We start from the raw sequence: 20,225 nt of genomic DNA on the forward strand, positions 1-20,225 counted from the left end.
CCATGAATGGAGGATTTTCCATCATATTATTTAATATTTCTTTGCTAGAAGTGGAACAAGATTTGGCTTATTATGATCCATCCTTCCAGGTTATGTTTGCATGTTGTTCCAATTGTTAGATGTTTTGCTTGATTGAGTCTGTAGTGTGTAATCACACCTCGATTAAATGTGGGATGTTATGGCCACGCTAATGCCTGCTCTGAATCCCTGCTGCAAATCAGCGTTGTATGCGGAGAAAATAGCGTGTGTTGGTTAGCGTGGAGGAGCAGCTCAGCGGGGAGGACAGCAGGGAGCTGCAAATTCAGGTGAGTGAGAAAGCATCTCTCAATGTGCATGGGATGCTTCCAAGGACAACTTTGTCTCTCACTCTCTTTCTATTTTGTTTCTGCTTTTACAGCTCTTTTTTCCTTCTCTCTCTCTCCTCTAAGGTGCTTTGGTAAGACGGTTCCTTCATTTGTCAATCTTATTGCACCTTCTCTCTCTCTTGGAAATGTGCTCTCTCTAGCCCCTGCCCTAGCATGCTGCACCGAGTCCTTTGTCAGATGATTTTCCCCATCCTGCCACAATGAACAGCTCTGGGCCAGTTTAAATAAATCAGTAATAAAGTTATATCCCTGATAGGAAATTATCTACAGTATGTCAACACTTGTGAACCTTTGTAGAACAGCTGTGCTTACACATCAGTCTGTGAAATATTCTTACAGACACCAGAGATTTTGGTGTTAGTCCAAGTGTTATCCACTGGTGACCCAGGAGAGCCCACGTTCCTCAAAGCAGGTCCTGGAAATCAAGTCTCCCCACTCTGGCACGAGCACTGACCATCGATCTGTAGAGGCAGACTGAAAATGGGGCAGGGGATACCGTCTTCTCCCACCTCCTAGGTCTGGGTCTCTCACTTGCCATGCAGCCAAAATCCGCATGAAGGACAGAGGTTTGGGCTCTTTTGCCAGTCTGGGCTGCAGAGACCCTCTAGCCAACCAGCCTTATGCCACAGGGACAGCACGGTGACAGCACTGCTGTTGGCCATGTTTCATGTTGATATCCCTTGGGCCGGCATACACAGAGACAGCACTGGCCGTGCAGCCTGATCGTACCCTATGTGCAAGGAACGGGTCATGAGGAACACGCTCAGGGGGAGGTCTGTGGCCCATGAACACTGAACCGTCATCATGAAGCACGGCTCATCGTAACGTAGATCTTCGAGAGCTAAGGAGGCAGTCACCTCTCATAGTACAGGAATAAAAATTCATGAAGTTCTATTAAAAAAACAGCAAATCACCCCACTGCTGACCTCATTCAAACACACAACCCAACAGTTCCCCCTTGCCAGGACACTTAGTTGACTGGGTGCACCAGCCACTATAGCCTTCCTGCTCCAATACATGTATAGTTACAAACCTCCCCTTGACGTGATCGCCCCATTCCACAACCTCAACTGACCCCAGAGCCTGCTCTCCCCAACAGCCACCTCCCCACACCTTTGCAAAGCACCAGTTCTTCATATTCAGCTCCACTGAGGAGTATCTCTCACTAATTCCTCTCCATTACATACAGTCAAACCAAAAAGGAAAAAAAAAATTGAGCAAAATCCAGATTCACGGATTACTTTTATACCTACCTCAGTGCAGACTACATCACCACTGCTTTCATCACATCAGCATGTTAGCAGGCTTGAGCTACCATGCAACAGTCTCTGCTAACTACAGGGTCCACAGATCCATAGAAAAAGCTGTTACAAGCCCCAGTAAGCTTCGTAGTACCGGACAGTAGAAGCAGGGATAGCCTTGCCTGGGTGTCAGGCCCTGTGATTCTCATGCCAGCAATACATTCATGGTCTGCAGTCTAGCTGTTGGTCAGATCCCAAATATTGTTGCAAGGAGAGCCAAGCTTAGGATTTTTGATGCTAGGCTGGTCCACAGGTCACTGGACTGTGTCCATGCATAATTAGTCCAGCTCACAGACAGGTGATGCAGTATGAAGTCTGGGGAGTGAGATTTGGCCATGGCTTTCTCTCTGCCTCAGCCCTGCTCTTCTGCACATGCTGTGCAGAAACTGTGGATGAGTATAGGCTTGGGGTTGAGTAAAAAGGATTAGGCAGATGGACTGAATAGATAGGATGTACTACCTAAACACTTCCCAGAGCCTTGTTTGAATTAGCAGAGCTGGTACTTAAACGCTTTTGACTCATCAGATGAGCAAACACAGATATTTCAAACACAGAAATGCTTGGTATCATTTCATCATCCCAAGGAAGAGTGTCTTTAGAATTTCTAAGTACAAGTTAACTATTTTCAGAATGTGTAAATACTCTAATGAATTAAATATGACAAAGATTTTAAACACGATGATAATAGTTTGTTAATCAAACAGTATTGTCTTCAAGATAATGGTTTGCCACATACTTGCAAGATTAGGTACTCCAAGAGGATATGAAAAAAAAAATTTTAACTTTTTTTGCTAATTTTCATATGCTCCCTCATTTTCTGACAACTGCAGAGCTATTTGGTGTGTTCCGATATTACAAGAATGGGGGGAACATGTAAAGAAGCAAGGACTTTCCTTCTTTTTTTCTAACCACCTCTAATTAAATCTTTGAAACCTGGAAAGCAGCTCATTGTCTGAAAGACAGAGCACCGTTAATCCCTCCCAAGCAACTAGGCAAGGCAACACAGGACACAGCTTGGCGACAATAATTAACTATAGAAATACAAGACTGGGATGACCGGGCAAGCAACATTTGTGCAGAAAAGGAGCTCAGTTGATTCTTTGCCATTTACACCAGCAATCTTTTCTCTGCGTTCCAGAGAGCTAATATTTCTCTCATGGTAAACATCATTTTGGGACAGGGGTTGGACAAAATCGCACAATACCACAAACTTTAACACCACCAAAATAGTATTTCTTTCTCCTAGAGCAGCCCAAGCTGCTGGAAGTGAGAGTCCACAATGCAGTGGTTCTGCTGGCATGTGCCAGTGAAGATGAGCCTGGGATTTCTGTGTCTCTTTCTGGTTTGCAACACAGGTAAGGACAATGGTTTGGTGCTCCCCAGGGAACAACCCAAGTATCTCTTTCCCAATTGCTCCCATAGCCCCATTCCCACATCTGTGTCACACTTGTTTCTTTCAACCCGCGTAGGCAAGGCTGATGGGCTGGAGCTCCAGGGCTGGTGCCATGCAGCAGGGCAGACCAGATGACGGCAAAGGTCTGCTCTTGGCTCCCATGCCATAAATCTGGAGTCAGAAGGGTTTATATGGAAAGAGAGAGAGGGGTTAGAAGAGCTCCTACCACCTAGATTGTCAGTCCAAATTTAGCTCATACTAAGTGAGAGTTGTTAATACAGCTGACTAGCACTGTATGAGGACTCATGGTTTACAGGCCTTGTACCATGGATTCTCTAGAGGGTATTTTTCCTTTATATACATGTAAAGAGAGAAGGAGAAAGAGAAATGTATCCAGGGATCTTCTTCTGTACAAGGCATAGATTTTTGTATGAATAAGGACAAGCCTTCAGGTTTCACCAATTTTAGCTACAAACAGCCAGATCATGCAGTCACATCTCCTCTTTCTTCTGCTGCTTCCAGTCCTACAGTTTTCCTCTTGCTGAAGAGGAAATTGAGCCCAGGTTTCCTACTCCCTGGTGAGAGCTCTGCCCATTAGGTTATAACACAGAGGGGGGCATTACCACCACTGAGGTAAGCCCTCCTCACCACCAGCTCCCAGGAGAGGACTTCTCTCTGGGGAGCTTGGATGGACTGAGAAGCTGAAGCTTCAGTGGGATATGGGAGTTTAGCATTTGCTAGCACTGGCTCATTTGGGGACCCTTATGGATTACTCTTTGGAGGCACTCAGCTCTCCGCTGATAGGATAGGGAGCCTAAACACCAAACTCCTGCACTTCAACTTGTCCTGTGATGTCTAAATCGCTGCTCTGCACCTTGCCCTTGTTGGTCACCGAGGGAATCCCAGGAAGCGAGTCCAAGCTCCTGAGCCCAGCTCCAGTTCATTCCTCCCACAGCACAGCTCTTGAGAACAGTACTCAGTGGAATGAGTGCTCTGAATAACAAACATGCACACAGCCTGTGAAGTTTCGTTTAGATTTGGCCTTATTATACTATGCACCTTGCAGTCAATGTTGTGTGCAAGCCTAGTGCAGACCTCTACAACAGTTTGCGACTATTTTTTTTCTTTTGATTCTTGAGTTAAGGGGGCAAGCTCTGATATTTAATCTGCTTTCTTTCTTTAGCTAGCAGCTAAAGGACCTGGCAAGTCCTTTAGGAAATCCTTATTCTTAGGCGCTTGATCAGCTGCTGTCGTGAATACACAGTGGCCTGCTTTGCAGTGCTAATGTCCATAGGTTTCTGAGCTAAAATGAATGAAAGCAGCAAAGTAACCCAGGTGGAGAGCTCAACAGAGAGTTGCTTGGTAGCTCAACGGAGAAAACTGTTTCTCAGTCTCATTCTTCACTTCACAGCTTCATGCATAAGAAGAGAAAATAAGAAAGAGAAGCAAGTGGCAGTGCTGGCTACCGCAGGTAACAAGCAGCATGTCAGGAGGCCCTGTGTGGGGTCTTAATGGGAGTGGGAGGTATTGTGCTGGACACGGAGGCAGTGGCAGATGGGTCCTTCTCCTGCAGAGTCTGTGAGCCCCAACCCACCACTGCTGCAAGAGCTCCTCACACAACTTAGGTCCCTGGCCGGTTTAACCTCCATCCTTCCAGGAATCTAAAGTGCTGTTTTCTCTTTTTCCTTCCTCTCCTTCCCAGCTCTCCATTCCCTTTTGTTTTCCCTTTCCTCTCCTCTACGCTGTGGACAAGCCCTGCTTCCAGCCCTGGGGTGCAGCTTGGTTTCAAATTGGTTAAAAATAATACTGATGTCATTGGAAAACTGCATTTCACCCCAAATTTGATTTTGTTCTCATCTTGGCTTTCTGTGCTTCTTTTTCCGTCCTGCTCTGTTTTTTCTCTCTCTGTCATGCACACACAGACCTGCCACCTGGCACACACACAGAGACACCATACTGCTTTGCTTCTGCATGACTTTGCGGGAGGGAAGCAAAAGAACGTCTTTGGAAATTTTGACCTGGGAAAAACAAGTAAGCAATGTCAACAGAAAGAAAACATGTTAAAATAAAAAGTGTGATTCAGCTACAGTCAATTTATTCTGTCGTAGCAGTATAGCCATCAAGGTAGTTGGGAAAAAAAAAAAAAATCTGCATTTGCATCCCAGTTCTGTGTAGCACTGGGGAAGGGGCAACATTTCCCAGGTACTTTCTCCTCCGTTTGTGATCTGCAGAGATATCTGCTGCAATTTTGGCAGTAAATACACATTGCCCAGCACGAGGGGGCACCAAAACTTCAGGGCTGGCTTCGCCTCCCTGGCAGCCTGCTCAAGGGCATGCTCAAGGCAACAGGCAACATAGAGCCCGACCTGAATTTTGGCCTACCATTGCACTGCCCACTTTATCTTGTTGTTTTCCAGACTCGTCTCTGCATTCCTGGCATCTTTATTTTCTCACCACAGTTTTTCAGTGCACCCCGATACATAATCTGCTCAATTTGTTTTTCCCATTCTGGAAGCTTTTTTGCCATATATAAGCAGGGGATTAACGGCCATTTCCTTAAACCCTCATGCAGCCAACTGCTCAGAGACCCCTTCTTTTTCAGAGCTTCCTGCGAAGTCCGTGGATCTGGCTGCTATTAACCTGACAGAGCTGGTGAACAGTATGCTGAACACGGCGCTCAGAGGTAATGTGACAAGGCCGGGCAGGTCACGCAGGCTGTCAGCCCGGCGGTGAATGAGATAAAGGACTAACAGTGTTAGCAGAAGAAGCCATAAATACATGCCGTCTGCCTCCAGAATTGATTCTAGGAGCAAGTTACCCTTGTGCATTTATAATGCAGATAGCTGTCTGCCCCAAAGAATTTGGAAAATAGTGTGTGTTTATATATAGACACAAAATAATTACTTACAGGATGCCTTTAGAAAGCACTTTATAATCCAGTGTAGGTTTGAATTAAAAAAAAAAAGAAGAAGAAGTAATACAAGTGATCCTTCCCTCAGTGGAAATGAGAAAGAATTGAGTCTCGGGCAGCTGTATAGTATCAGCACCTCACAAGTCTTTTAGAAATTAAATGAGCAGAGTCAAAACATGCTGTTCTCATAATTTGTTCCAACTGCTAATAGCATGGGCATGTGTTTCTGCAGGTACCAAAAAACTCTTCTCTTTGCTGAGTGTCACATCCTACAGCTCATTTGCCTTCCACAAAGTGTCAGTCACCATTTATAACAGTGAGTGTCTCGGCGCTTTGCTTCGCACAGGAGCGTTTTCTCTCACACAGCCTGTGCATCAAGATACTGATTTTTCTCTGTCTCTCCTTACAGTTTCTAACGTGAAAAATGTTGACCGTGGCAAGTTCCCTATGCATTACTGCTACTGTTTGAACAATGTGACAAATGACTTGACAGGTGGGTACACAAGAGAGGTTGGCAATTGCATGTGGTTAAGATGAATTATTTCCTTTGGAGCTGAAAGCTGTAGCCTGAATTCTGCAGACTTCATCCTTACGAGCAGCATCACCGTACTGAGGTCAACAGCCATTACTCACGACGAGTGGCTGCTCTGAACCTTGGGGGAGACTCAATGAACTCAGTCTCAGGTGGCTGCACCCAGCCAGCCAGTCTGGGATGGAGCCATCAGTCAAGTGACCGGTGCGGTTTACCTGGCAGAAACACCTCCCTTTCCTCCTCAGAGTACAAAGAGCAGCGAAGGAGACAAAACCCAGCAATGTATGATGCATTACCTTAGCCACTTTCACTCTCCTGAGATAACCCACAGGACATGAACAAGGGCTTCTCTGCACCAATAGACTCCAATAACTTCAATGAGCCCAACAGGAGTAAAAAGCAAGGATTAATGTCTTCATAGAGCTGTTTAATGGAGTGCAAAACGCTGTTGGGCAAATCCTTCACCTATAATCCTCATTCACATCCCTGACCTCACAGTACTTAACATTCCAGGATGGGTCTGAGCACTCTAATTCTATGGCTGGTTAATGTAATATATCAAGAGTAGCTCAGCAGCTAGGGAGCAGAACCCGTACCCTCTAAGCTGCATGTGATGACCACACACATGAGCCACAATGGCTTTCAAGGCTTTTTCTGGACCCACATGTCACAAGCCTTATTGCATAATAACCCAGTCTGCCTTGGAGGCTAAAAGAGAAACTTTAATTGTTCTGCACCAAATCCAGAATATCTTGGTGATTAGAGCATCCTCCCAAGTAGCAGAAATTGAGTGCGCAACACAGGGCTCGTGTCTGTCACTCTTTAAGTGAGAACACTGACCTGTTACTGCTAGAACTTGTTATGAAAAAGTCATAACACCACCACCACTAGCCATTTTTTGAGCTGACAACAACATCAACGGTATGTCTGAAGTAGACCTCAGAGGAGACAAGCAGATGCCTCCTGGAAGGTCCTACATGGCAGATAGGCAGTTAGTGCAGGCAAAGCCTACAACCTTTGGTTCTCCTTCTATGTTTAAGCAGAGTAAGTAGAAAGTTACTTTAAATTGTTCTCTTGAAGAGATAAATTCCATTGAAGTTTACTTTTAGGCACATTGGTGCTATTTTGGTTATCATCTTTGAAATATACTTCTGCGGAGTATTCCAGTGGCTTCTTAAGTCCACTCCCATTCAGCAGAAACATTCTCAACTTTAAAATATTTTAAACATTGTCACATACAAGCATATATCCAAAATATGATCACATATAAAAGTGATTTTTTGACTTAGCATAGTTGATAGAATATGCGTTTTAAATCATAAACTTTCTCTATTTTGTTGTCTAGATTTTACAGCTTTACTTGTTGATATTATTGGAAACTCCACCAGTTATCTCACAGAAATTTTCAAATCCACTTCTATTCTCTCAGGTTTGCTTTTCAGTTTAACATTTATCATTGTCTTATTTGTCTGATTTACTCCTGGCATGGAAACAAGCATAGAAATTTGTATAAAAGCCTATTGCTCTTACTCAGCAGCATTTTTCTTGCAAAGCATGGACTGCAGTTGTAATCAAAGTCTCCTCAGAGGAACAAGATACATATATAATGTATATATATATAATATAGAGATACAAATGTTTCTAGGAGCAGCTATGTTTTGTTTGAAAGTTTGGTGAATTATGATTAAATATTGGTATTTTGGAGAATTATGATTCCCAAAGAATAATTATGGGGTATATTATCTGAATATTTTTTTTCCATGTAAAAATGCTTGTAATTTAGAATTTTAATTGGATAGAAACATTTTCTATTTTCTATATTCCCTATCTAGGAAATATTAGCATTTTGATTTGGTGCCGGTTCAAGGTTTTTGTCAAAAATCAGATCAGAAGGAAAATATTTGGCCAGTTGTAGTAGCCACATACCATTTTGTGTTTGTGTTTTCAACTGTTTAAGATAATATCATATAATGAAAACTAGTAACAATGAACTGTTTAACTTTTTTTTGCCCTTCAGTGCGTCAGAGCAATGATTCAGATTGCATCTACATCTGTGTGATGGCAGGGCAGACAGGTAGATGTTAAAACCATTCCACCCCAAAACATTGCCCTATTTACTCTCAGTGATGACTTATACTAGAAACAAGAGTTTCTTGATATTTGTAAGCATTTCTATTTGCAGGGAGAAATCTGTCTGAATTTTGGGAAATGCTGGAGAAGTCTCCTGTTATTAATTACACATTTTCCAGTAACACATCTTCTGACCTGGGTAAGTACATCCTGGGGAATAAAAGGAAACAGCAACAACAATGAAAACGTGTCCAGGTAGCACTTGCAATGAATACTCCGTCTTCATCATGTAAAAATATTTTTTAAAATACTATTTTACATTACATTGCATTACTTATATATATTTATACATTATCATATATTTTATTATAATTAAAATAGAACAATATTTTATGTTATTATAAGTGTAATATAATATTTATATTATAAATATAAGTAAAATTTACAAACTCTTAAATTATTAGCTACGAGGTCTTCTAGTGGAGGAACAAACAAAACCTCCTGGGATGAGAGCTTTTACAGAATTCAGCACTGGACTGGGGAGCCTCCCTTAAATCTCAGCACAAGTTACCTCCTACCTTTACGTGAGTTACCTTCAGAAAGGAGTTGAACGTATTCAGCCAGTGTGCCGCACGGCTCCTCCACCCAAAGCTGCTTTGCCAGGTTGAGCTGCACTTCAGATGCTTACCCCCCATTGCTGCCCATGACTACTTCTCATTTTCAGTGCTGGATTAAAACAGGCAGGCAGTGAAATCCGTGGCAAGTTTACCTGTGCCGACAGCTGTAGGATGTTTCAGTCCTTTAAAAAAATAATAATCAAAGACTCTTTGCCAAAACTGACTTTTATTTAAAAGGACAACAGCTGTTTCTTTTATACCAGAACCTGATTTCTTTCCTTTTTATCACACAATATGTGATGGATGATGAGCATACTAACCCTATCTTCTCATACCTCAAAGATCTAGATTCGGATTTTTCAAGTTTCATGAAATTACAGGAAGATCCAAACAAAACAGTGGATCCATCAGCAGAACATGTGTGGACATTTAAAAGTGAGCAAATATTGTCAGACCTAAACTTATCTTCTTGATTAACGTCTTGACAAGTGATCATGTATGTTTGCTGCGCAGCACTGTGATGTTGAACTATAATTACAGAGTAAAATAAAAACTTGTCCTAAATATCAGAAGATCAGGTCAGTAATGCACTGAATAGCTGGAGGATAGAAAAACTATTGTAAAAAGCCCTTTTTTTTTTTTTTTTGCCATTTTATTAGAAAAAGAAGTTTTCTAAGGAGGCAGAGAAGTGAAAAAAAAAGGTTGTTTTTAAACTAAGAAAAAGATTGTTCAAACTGTTTCCTCTTCTTTCTTATTGTAATTTTTTTCTTTTTTTTCCTCTATCTTTGACTTTATATGACGTTCAGTTGTGAGTACCTGAACGTTTCATAAACTTCAGTGCATTTAGCTTTGCCACAAGGCTACAAGATAGAAAAGTGCTAGTCTGCCTCATTTTGAAAGCAGAAAAGCAAATCTTCACACTTGTTTCCACATAGTAGCAGCAAAGAGAAATTCAGAATTTTACCTCATACCTCCTCATCACTGCAGCTGCATGTCTACAACAAAATTTCTACATTTCCCTAGTCAGTCTGCTGTCTTTTTATAAGCTCTTTTATTCTGCTCAACCACATACCAACCTTTGTTATCTCTTCCAGCCCCGAGTGTCACTCCTGCCGCAACATGTCATCAGTTCTCAAATGCCAGTATCTGCCCTCCAGTACCTGCCTGCTCCCCTTCACACAGACAAGAGCTTTCCTGTCTCTCCTCTGTAGTGAAGCAGTTTAGGAAATAAAAAATAATTTTATGATGTGAAGAAGAAAAAAACACTTTGAAGAAACATTTCAGTTTCTTTTTTTGTTTATGAAAACTGGCACGTTAAAATGTTGTCAGTTAAAATTCAAACTTTATTGGCACTCCCCATGTTTTCCTGGAAAGAAAAAAACCACATAATTTTAAAAATTAAATGGAAAGGTGGCCATTCACCTGCCAGAGGAAACACTCAAGGAGTAGATGGGATTTTCTGGGTGTATTTTAGATATTGTTGTCCCTCAGAGTGTTACGCTCGCTACTGCCGTGGGGCACCAGCACCCCCAGTGCGTTGCTGGTGCCCTCCCTCTGTCTCTCCTGCTTCTCCAGCTACCAGGATCCCTCTTGCCCAGAAAGGGGAGGAAATCCCCACCATAACGTTTCCACCATGGCCAAAGACGGTTGAAGCAAAAGGATCAGGGTTTCCATCAGCACACGTGGATGCTTCCAGACCCCAAGGCATGGCCGGACCCCCTCCGACTGCTGCGGGGAGCTCGGCCCCCTCGCCAGCCCTGCAGCCCAGCCCCAGTGAGTACGGCGAGGAGGACTGACACCCCCTTTACCCTGCTAGCGGTGGGGTTTGGCCAAAAGCTAAAACCACATCTCTGAGGTTGAGGTTGGGAGGCCCTTCAGGGAGACCCACTCTGGGTCACTAGTGAGTAGATTTTTTTTATTGTAGAAGTGCTAAAATCAGTTATAGGGTCCATCTGTAGTTTCGTACCCTTTGGGGAAAAACTAAGCCTTGCTCCTCACAGACACCTCTGCCACCCAGGGTCTTCACTCACATTTTGCTCCAAATACGGTGAGCAGACTTGTGAAAAAGCAATATAAAACTGCTTCTCTTGGTCTCCACTAAACATACCTTCTTTAAATCCTACCTTTCCCTAGCCCATAACTTTTCAAGATCTAGCAAAGCACAGCTTTTGTCCTTCCTTTTTCATCCTGACATTTTTATATGCCACTGGAAGTACTGGGTGAGGGACTCTGTCTGTTGAGCTGTCTCATATGTAGCAGTTCTCAGCAGACAGATAAATAACAAATATCCTGAATGACACGAAGCATGTGTCTTTCTGTTCCCACAGCTGACGTGTATGCATTTTGGATGCAGATGGTGTCTCCTCAAGAAACCAACAAACTGATGCAAACAGAGCCAGGTGAGATTGATCTGGGATAATAACGAAGTGTGTCAGTTGGCACATTTACAAAATAGAAAATAATATATCTAGAAATAGGTCACTGTGAATGTATTTATACATCAATATCTATGTAAGTGTTTATTACATAAAGGTGTAGGAAGGTCTGTGACTTCCGCTTTTCTTTTTTCTGTTACTCTTTCAGTCAACCTTCCCGTATTTTTCTCCCTGTTAATATGTCAAGGCAACTTATATTCTTTTCCCTCCTTCAGATTTGCCTTCCTCAGTACTGTCTACACCACCCTACAGGCCTGGTGTGACACTGAAACTTTACTCAGCTACCAGTAAGTAGCTGCACCTCATGCAGCAAAAATAGTAGTATGTTTGCAAGTATATAAGTATGCAAATTTTCCCATGCAGAAACAACATCCATGTTTAATTTACATGATATCTTATGTATGTAAAACACCCTAAATGTATAAGGGACTGCTTTCATATTTGTTTGTGAGTCATATGCAATCGCACATTCAAAACATAAATTCTAATATGATGACAGAATTAACATATGTACTCTGTGTGTCAATTTTAACATGGATTGGTTATTGGAGAATCTTAAAATTAATTTATTCCAAAAGAAAGTATTATGCTTTAAATCTCCTTATTGGTAAAAATAAAATTATTAAGTCAATCCATGCCACGTGAAATCTCCAGAATTGCCCTGAACTTACAGTACTGCAAAGTTCTTCTTCAGCTAAAGAAGGATCATTATCAACTAGATTTTCAGGAAAGCTCAATTCTTTCTTTTAAGCACCAAAACAGTTAGAATTTAAGAGCTCAGCATGGTAAATATATGATGATGTGCCACTCCACTTACAAGTATCATCTACTCATGTTGGCAATAAAATTATATTTACGTAAAAGTATTTAGTCAGAGGTTATATGCTTTGAAAAACTGGACTGGATTCAATGCCAGGAGGGGAGTCTCAGTGGCAACTTGGCCAGCTGAGCAGCGGGCAAGGCACAGCTGAAGTTGCATGTCTGTCACAGTTCCTGATTATATGGTCCCCATTAACCTGGTAGTTAAGGAAGGAAATTTGAGGGATATGTTGGTGTTTATGTTCCAGCATTGGTACTAATGTGGAAAGCACATCAGTATTATTATGATTTCATATTGCTGTTGTATTTGGAGGGAAAATCCAGACTGCCTGTTCTGGGATCCAGACAAAATCTACGTGCCTATAGTCCAGACTCTGTTCAGTGCAGCATAATCTTTTTAGGGAGAGAAGAGAAATTTGGTAGCTCCCACTGAGGTCGGTGTGAAAACTCCTGTAGTGCGTGAAGGTGGGGCAATGCCTGTGCTCATCTTAAGACTAGAAAGGAAAAAAAATGGTCCCCACTTTTCCAGAATAAGCAGGTGGATCAATTCCAAGGTTTCCTGGCATTACAACTACGTCCTGCCAGTTTGACTGCTTAGAGCTGTGTTGGAGCTATGAGCTTATGGGACACTCTGGGAAGAGGCTGTCCTTGGTCCCCCCATTGAAGTTGACTCTGCTGCTACCACAAATGAGTAGGAACACGAGCCTTGCTGGGTGGTGAAGTCTGCTGGAGGGAATTTTGGAAATCTGTCCATTATCTGCTTGTGTTTCTGTGTGGTGACTGTCTAAGAGGAAGGAGCATAGAAGCTGGTTAGTGCAAAGATAACATATCGGACTAAATTGCAGAGGTCTTCAGTATCATTTGGACTTGATATTATAGATAAAACCAGAGGAGTCCAAAGAAATAAAATGCCAGTCAGATAACATTTTTTCAAAGGTCTGTTTGGACATCTAGGAAATAAAACAAAAAAAACCTGATAATATGAACAAATAAATACCTGCAGATTCTGAAAGATGGTAGGCGAGGAGAGCAAAGAGCAAATGCTGATTATATGGTTTGTGATGGATTAGTAGGAAACTGCACCATTCTGGTATTGTCAAAGGAAATTGTGGGTCTTTGATATGGATTCCTAATAAATCTAAGAGGAAACTGCTGCTGATAGTTAGCCTGTCAAAACAGGAGAGGTAAAGTGAAAAACTGAACATCACCAGCAGGTTTTTGCATGAAGGGAAACTGCAGCCTTGTGGTCCGTCTCTGCTAGTGGAGTTGACCCAGAGCATTGGGGATGCAGCCAGCTACCTGACAGGCAACCCTCAGGTCTTCATTTTGGGATTAGTTGGAGGCTTAAAATCCAAGTTCTGGCCTGGATTCCCTGCTGATCTCACCATTTCTAATGATATCTTGAATACTGAATTCTCTCGGCTCATTGCTGAATTCCAACACAACTCTAGTTGTCTGTAAAGGGTTTTTTTTTGAGGGGTAAACATATTTGAGTCAGAGAGAAAGGTTCTTTCACAAATCTTCAATTTTTCTGTCACTGGGAATGATCACATAGTAGATGAGCAGTAGTATCTTACAGTTTTGGGTGTCATTTGTTTTTTCCCTTGGTTTTGTTGTTGTTGCCTATTGCAGCAATCCAAGACCAGGATCCTGTGCTGTTAGGTTTTGTAGCTTTTGCTGATTCTGCTCAGGTTTTTCATAGTTCCCTGTCCTGTTCTGGTTGGCTGAGTTTACCAGCCTATGGTGGGTTGCTTGTCTTTTTTTTTTTTTTTTTTTTTTTTCTTTTTACTCATACTATTAGAAAAGAAAGCATTTGAGAGCATACCACTGAATGGGGCATCCGTTTTCAGAAGTAAATAATGTTATCAGAGTTAAAAATACTGACCATGAAAAACAAAGTTTGACAACATCATCAAATGATCATGCAAACACAAGTCCTGCAGAAAGGCAGTGTCAGGGAAGAGGGGGATGAAGCTATTGCCTGGGAGGCCTGAGAACACTGCAGTAAAAAACTATCTACTGAGACATGTTTCCAAGGAGAAGACTCACTGGTTCTGAGCCAAGAAGCAGTTCTTGATGTAAGAGGCTTTTCGAACCGTGGAGTTAGGAAGCCAAATATCCTTTTTTGATCTTTCTCTCATTTTACTGCTTTTTAAAGAGCTCAAAATACCAGAGTCCTCATCTTATCCCCCATGACATACATTGGTTGCATGAAGAAAATGATCCAATGCCGTATCACATGAATATAGTTTGACTTCCTGACACTCTTGATGGTGTGAAGAGAAGAATTTAAGATGAACTAGGTCTTCTTATCTTGATTGGGAGCAGAGGAATATGCTATGGTAATTCTCATCTATCAAAAATTCTGCACAAAACCAAAGTTCTCTGCATGTCTTGTTTGTTGTGGGTGAGTTTGACTTGAGGATTAAATAATGGCCAACCAGCTGGAAGCTGCTGGAGTGTGTGCCTGGACTTGTGGTGTGCACAGTCCAGAGTTTGTTCATGTGCCAGTTGCTGTCTGGTGGGCAACACTACAGCCGCTGGAGAACCTGGGACGGGGAACCAGCCCATTTTGAAAAGGCTGGGAAACATGGATTTCAATGAGATCAGGGAACGGAGAGTCACTAAATGCCTTTCTATGAGAAACCATGATGACAGAGGCTGTCTACCTGCATATATCAATCATGCATTTGGGGAAATAAATCGAACAGTGGGATCGCAAAGCAATGAAGGGCATCCACAATGCTCTGAAGACTGAGACATTATTATAAGAAGTAATTTCTTAAATCACAAAAGTGGATGTCAACTGACAAAATATGCAAGTGTGCATATTAGAGCATGCAGGGAGGGATATTGTAAGTCTGAATTATTCACAGTAGCCATAACATTGCTTTTCACTGGCAGCAAAATTTAATCTCAGTGTCAGAGAGATGGGATATTGAGTTAATAATGGAAAAGTCTGTTTACTGCAGCAAGAATTGGTCACTTATCTGCCTGTGACAGTAATGTGGTAAGTTCAAATAGACAAGAGCAGAGCTCTGCACAGGGAGCTGTGGTTCTTGCATTTTCTGGCCTCTTTTGACTGCCTCAATTTCTTAGGAAAGAAAATTCTTAGAAAAGAAAGTTCTGAAATAAATAAATAAATACTTTTAATTCTTTTTTTAATTTCAATCCAAATCTGTAGGAACTTATTAACTGAATACAAAAAACACATCTCACAGTAGAAATTTATTACAGAAGAGATATAAAACATTACTATGAAGCACTGAATATTTTAGTTTCAACAACATGATGTGAGTATACTATCCAATCCAAATAAAATTAAATACAACATTAATTGAAAGAGATTTTCAACATTAAATAAATATAGTATTATGTAAATGCAGCATTAATTTAAAATTGATTGTCAAAAATGAAAACCAAAGCAATTTGTTTAATTTTCAGCTTTTTTATTTGACTTCTCTTTCCCACATAGATGAATCCAAATTAAAATTGCAGTCATTCAATTTACATTTAGATAAAGCTGAATTTCTGCTGGCAAAACACATACCTTGAGTAAAGCATTTAACACCTGGTAGGCAGGATGGCGAGTACCCGCTTCGGTGGAGACAGATTCATTGGAGGGTGGCCTTTAGCAAGTTTTAATTATTCACAGCAACTCTAACATTACTTTTCATGGACAACTTATATTAAAACCTCATTGCCTCATGCTCTAATGTTCGGTTATTAACATGAAGAGTGTTTGTTACAGCAAGAAATCATTAATCTTTAATTGCCATCGAGTGGAAAAAAATCAAGGTGTATCAAATGCTATTAAGTGGACAAAGCCTAATGACATTTATGCAAAGCTGAAAAGATTAAGAGAAAGGGGGCTCCCTCTTGCCCATCCCTGACTCATTACGCCTGATATTTGTGTAGCGCCTTTGACACACAACCGGTTTTCAGAGGGGCCCATGAGTTTGGGAGCTGCAAGTGTCTGCCCATTACTCCTCCATGACTCCTGTTACCTTGGGCAAGCGCTGGCAGAAGAGAAATGGTTTTGTAGTGGTCTCTTTCAGGTTGGCAGAGCCTTTATTTTCCTCCTGCCCATGAATGCCATTTTATATTAAACTTCTTGTCAGCACTAGACGACTCAAGCTTATTTCAACAGAACTTCATTAGTCCAAATTTAACCTCTGTAATCTCTCCTATCACATAACAGAAGATGGCCCAAAGCTATAAAGCATGTGAGACATGTGAACCTGGAAATGCAATTACACTGTCTAAGGGGATTATACTCTGCAGGTAAGGCAGTTTATCTACACATGGCCAAAGCCTGCTGCTAGTTACGCAAATGGAAAAACCATCCCACTGCAATCACACTGCAGCCGCCTTCGCTCTGCACGTTCGTACCACCCCAATGGGTGCATGATGTGGGTGGGACACCCACATCATGCAAAATATACCCTCTCACATCCCGGTCCCTGGTTATCTTTTCACAGCCCCAGCGTGGCGTTTGCAGGGATGTCTCTTATTTTTCGGAGTGCTGGTGTAGGGGAGACATCCATTTGGAAGGATTGCTGTATGCAGGGGACAACACGATGTGTGTGCATGCAGCTCCCCAGGCTCAGATATGATGCCTTGCAGGGCAGGCGGCTTCACTGCAGCGACCCAAAGTGTGCCCTGAGACACAGCATCTCCTCTTCAGAGCACGGTTATTAAATATGCAAAGGAGAGGTGGTTACACACCTATTTTAGCCGTGCCCAGGGAGCCTTTTAGCATATTGTAAATATTGCAATTTTTTTTTTCTAGCAAGTCCTTTGATTCTGACCCATCATAACACAGCTGTTAGCTAAGGTGCAAGATGATGTGTGGTAGGTGATGGTTTGGAGAAGACAAGACTATGGCAAATGTTAGGTTTTTCTCTTAGTATGATGAAGAAAAGCCCTGAAAAACTGAAAACGGCTTCAATTTTGCCTTACTTTTTCTCAATTTCCCCCATTTTCACCTTGCCTTCTTTTCTCTTTTGTATAGCAGAAAGGGAGTCTGAAGAGAGATTGTATTTGACGCTGAAAAACCACCTAGCAACTCAGGATTTTGTTATAAGCTGCCATCACCTATTCTGTAGTATTGCTTTTTCTGCAGTCTGGCACAGCTACATTTGCTGGCGGGATGAAATGTTTGGTGTGCAAATGTCTCTCTCTTGCTGCTGACTGCAGAAGATTTAATGAACAAACTAGATATTTTCCTTTTAGTTGGCTCAAGCAAGGGGAAGAGGGAGTCCGTCCCCAGGTACACCATTTCCCTGCATTTTTCTTAAGTTAGAATAATATAATGGTGGTCACTTAAAGGAAAAAGCACTGATTAACCAGCTGGCTCCTGGCAAACAAATAGTAAAAAGGAGAAATTATTCCTACCTTCCTCTCAGTGCAGGCAAAAACTGACCTTTTCTCCTCCAGTTACTTGTCAGTTTTCATGAAACCTGTAGGAATGTATTTATCCAGAGGATCTTTACCCATCCCTAAAATTGGGCTGAAATTAGCTGACTATTCAAGTCACTAGAAGCAAGAAGGGGAAAAATGACAGAGAGAGATGGACAGAGAGAAAGCCATAACCTCTGCATAAATCATGTTTATTTTGTTAATGAGGCTAAAAAAAGTGATGAAAAGAGCAGTGAGAGTCTGTTTATTAGCTCAGTCATATTTAATCTAGGATTCAGATTTAGAGGGTGGGTGTAGGGAAGCATGTGGAACTGGAAGTGAATTTTTCATTAAAGTAGCATATGCGTATATAAAATATCAAATATAATAAGTGTACAGTGCTGTTCTTTGTCTTGCTGTTTTGCACTGTGGAAAACTGATGCTTCAGTGACAACTGAGCCTCCACTTAAACAAGTAACAATAGATGAATGTCATCTTTAGAGTTGTTCCTTATATTTGTGATAAATAAAAACAACGTGGCTTCAAGTAATGATAAATAATAGTAAATTGAACAGAATATTCGTGCTTTCACTCAAGCAACTGACAGGCTGCGTGTTGTTTTCTTTTCTATTATCTGCCTCACTTGGATTTGATTTTAAGATACCTACATGAGCCTATTAATCTGCATGTTTCTCATAGCCCACATAAGGCATTGCAAGAAATTTAATGGGACAAGTATTTGAACTAGTTTGGAGTTGTATTTTTTCCTAGGGTGCCCACAGGCGATCCTCAAAGAGTCCCGTGTGACCTCGCCTCCTGTCACTCTTATAGTGCAAAAGATCAATCCCTGTGTGATGGAGCTCTGTAGGTTTTTTCAGCTGTGCCTCTGTGTTGGTCAGAGAAGATATTCCAGAAAGGAAGCCATGAGGTAAAAACTGGCACTAATTTCCCTCTCTCTCTCTGCTTAAAATACTCCATCGGGCTCTTTTCAAATGACAATTTTCAATCAGCAATGCTTATTTTTGAGAGTCTGTGGCTACTGACTGAGACCCAAATGGGTCCCCAGTGCACCGATCAATACCTGATCTGGCTTCCAGTATTCAAACTAAGTGAATAAAGCTCAGCTGAATTTTTCCAAATATCTAATGACATCATTGAGGTCAGAATCTAGCTTTTTATTTCCATATTCAATATTAGCAATATGTTATGCATACAGCTGTGCTTACGAAAGATAACAAGCTACTACTCTCCTAACTTTAACTACATCTTTAGGTACTGTGTTGAATACTATTCCTGGTTCTTGAAAAATGCAAATTATGTCTGTGAAAGAGTCAAAAGAGTTGCTTACTCCCACAGTAAGTATATTTTCTCTTTATATCTCTACATACCTTATTATGAAGGTATAACAAAAAGGTTTAGATATCCGCAGAATAATTGCTGTCTTTTATCGGATAGCTATTTTATCTGATAATGATTTTTTTAAGGGATTAAAAAAAAAAGATTATTTAACCTTCATGTATGTTTTTAATATTTTCTTCATAAAACCTTGTCTGATGACAGTTTTTTTGTGTTCTTCCAGCATTAAAACAAAAATGCCTTAAAAACATCTGTACGTCGGTCTAGAGCACGGAGGAATTTTACTGCAAATTGTAAGATTGGTGGCAGTTTTAGTTGTCTCTCTCATTTCTTAGTGTAAAAATCAGGATGCAACATGTTATTTGCAAATATTTGTAACAAGACAAGCTATTAACCAGATGTTAACCTAGAAATGTGCCTTCCTCCAAGGCATTGTAAAAATAATGTGTAAAAACAGATGTATTTTATACAAGTGATGTAACTGCAATAAAAGCATTGAAAGGCTTTTAAAAATTGTATTTTATAAAGGATATTTATATGGTTGGCTAGTGAATACAAATAGTTTATTCTAGTTTTATTTACAATTAAGATAATCAAAATGAACAAATACAAAATTATTTAAAAGCAACCTGAAATACTGAAGACAAAAAGGATTTTTCCTGGTGTTACACACATGCAGATTATCCATTATTCCAAATCAAGAGTCTCCCATTACTTCAACAACTCATCTAGCGCAGAGCTCGACCAAGGAAATGTTCACACCTCTTGTACTTTCCATCTGTGATGTATTTGCGTGAGCTCACCAAGATTCATTTCCTTCTTTGTATGCACCTCTGGTGAACTAAAAGCCAGTTCTAAAAAAGGAAAGAATAACCAAACAAATTGCACGATCCTATATTTTGCTACACTGCAGCAGTATGATGCTACTATCAACCCAAAGTACTTCATTAAGCCATTAATATTTTAAAAAAAGATTATCTGTGCTACAGCTGGTGCACGTTGATGTTTCACTGAAGAAATATGCGT

The 20,225-nt window shown here is 41.0% G+C and overlaps 1 protein-coding gene across 1 annotated transcript; it reads left to right on the forward strand.

The window, feature by feature from the left end:
- Nucleotides 1–227: 227 nt before the first annotated feature.
- Nucleotides 228–19,570, forward strand: HHLA1 (HHLA1 neighbor of OC90). Its single transcript, XM_076332142.1, is given in 16 exon segments — nucleotides 228–305; nucleotides 2,913–3,021; nucleotides 4,471–4,530; nucleotides 5,662–5,742; nucleotides 6,203–6,286; nucleotides 6,380–6,463; nucleotides 7,848–7,931; nucleotides 8,520–8,576; nucleotides 8,685–8,771; nucleotides 9,532–9,624; nucleotides 10,765–10,962; nucleotides 11,517–11,588; nucleotides 11,840–11,911; nucleotides 18,615–18,771; nucleotides 19,116–19,198; nucleotides 19,423–19,570. Coding segments are annotated over 16 exon segments (1,443 nt in total). The 3' UTR covers nucleotides 19,467–19,570.
- The last annotated feature ends 655 nt before the right edge of the window (nucleotides 19,571–20,225 follow it).

Source organism: Aptenodytes patagonicus, chromosome 2 (assembly GCF_965638725.1).
Source record: "Aptenodytes patagonicus chromosome 2, bAptPat1.pri.cur, whole genome shotgun sequence".
Taxonomy (NCBI): Eukaryota; Metazoa; Chordata; class Aves; order Sphenisciformes; family Spheniscidae; genus Aptenodytes; species Aptenodytes patagonicus.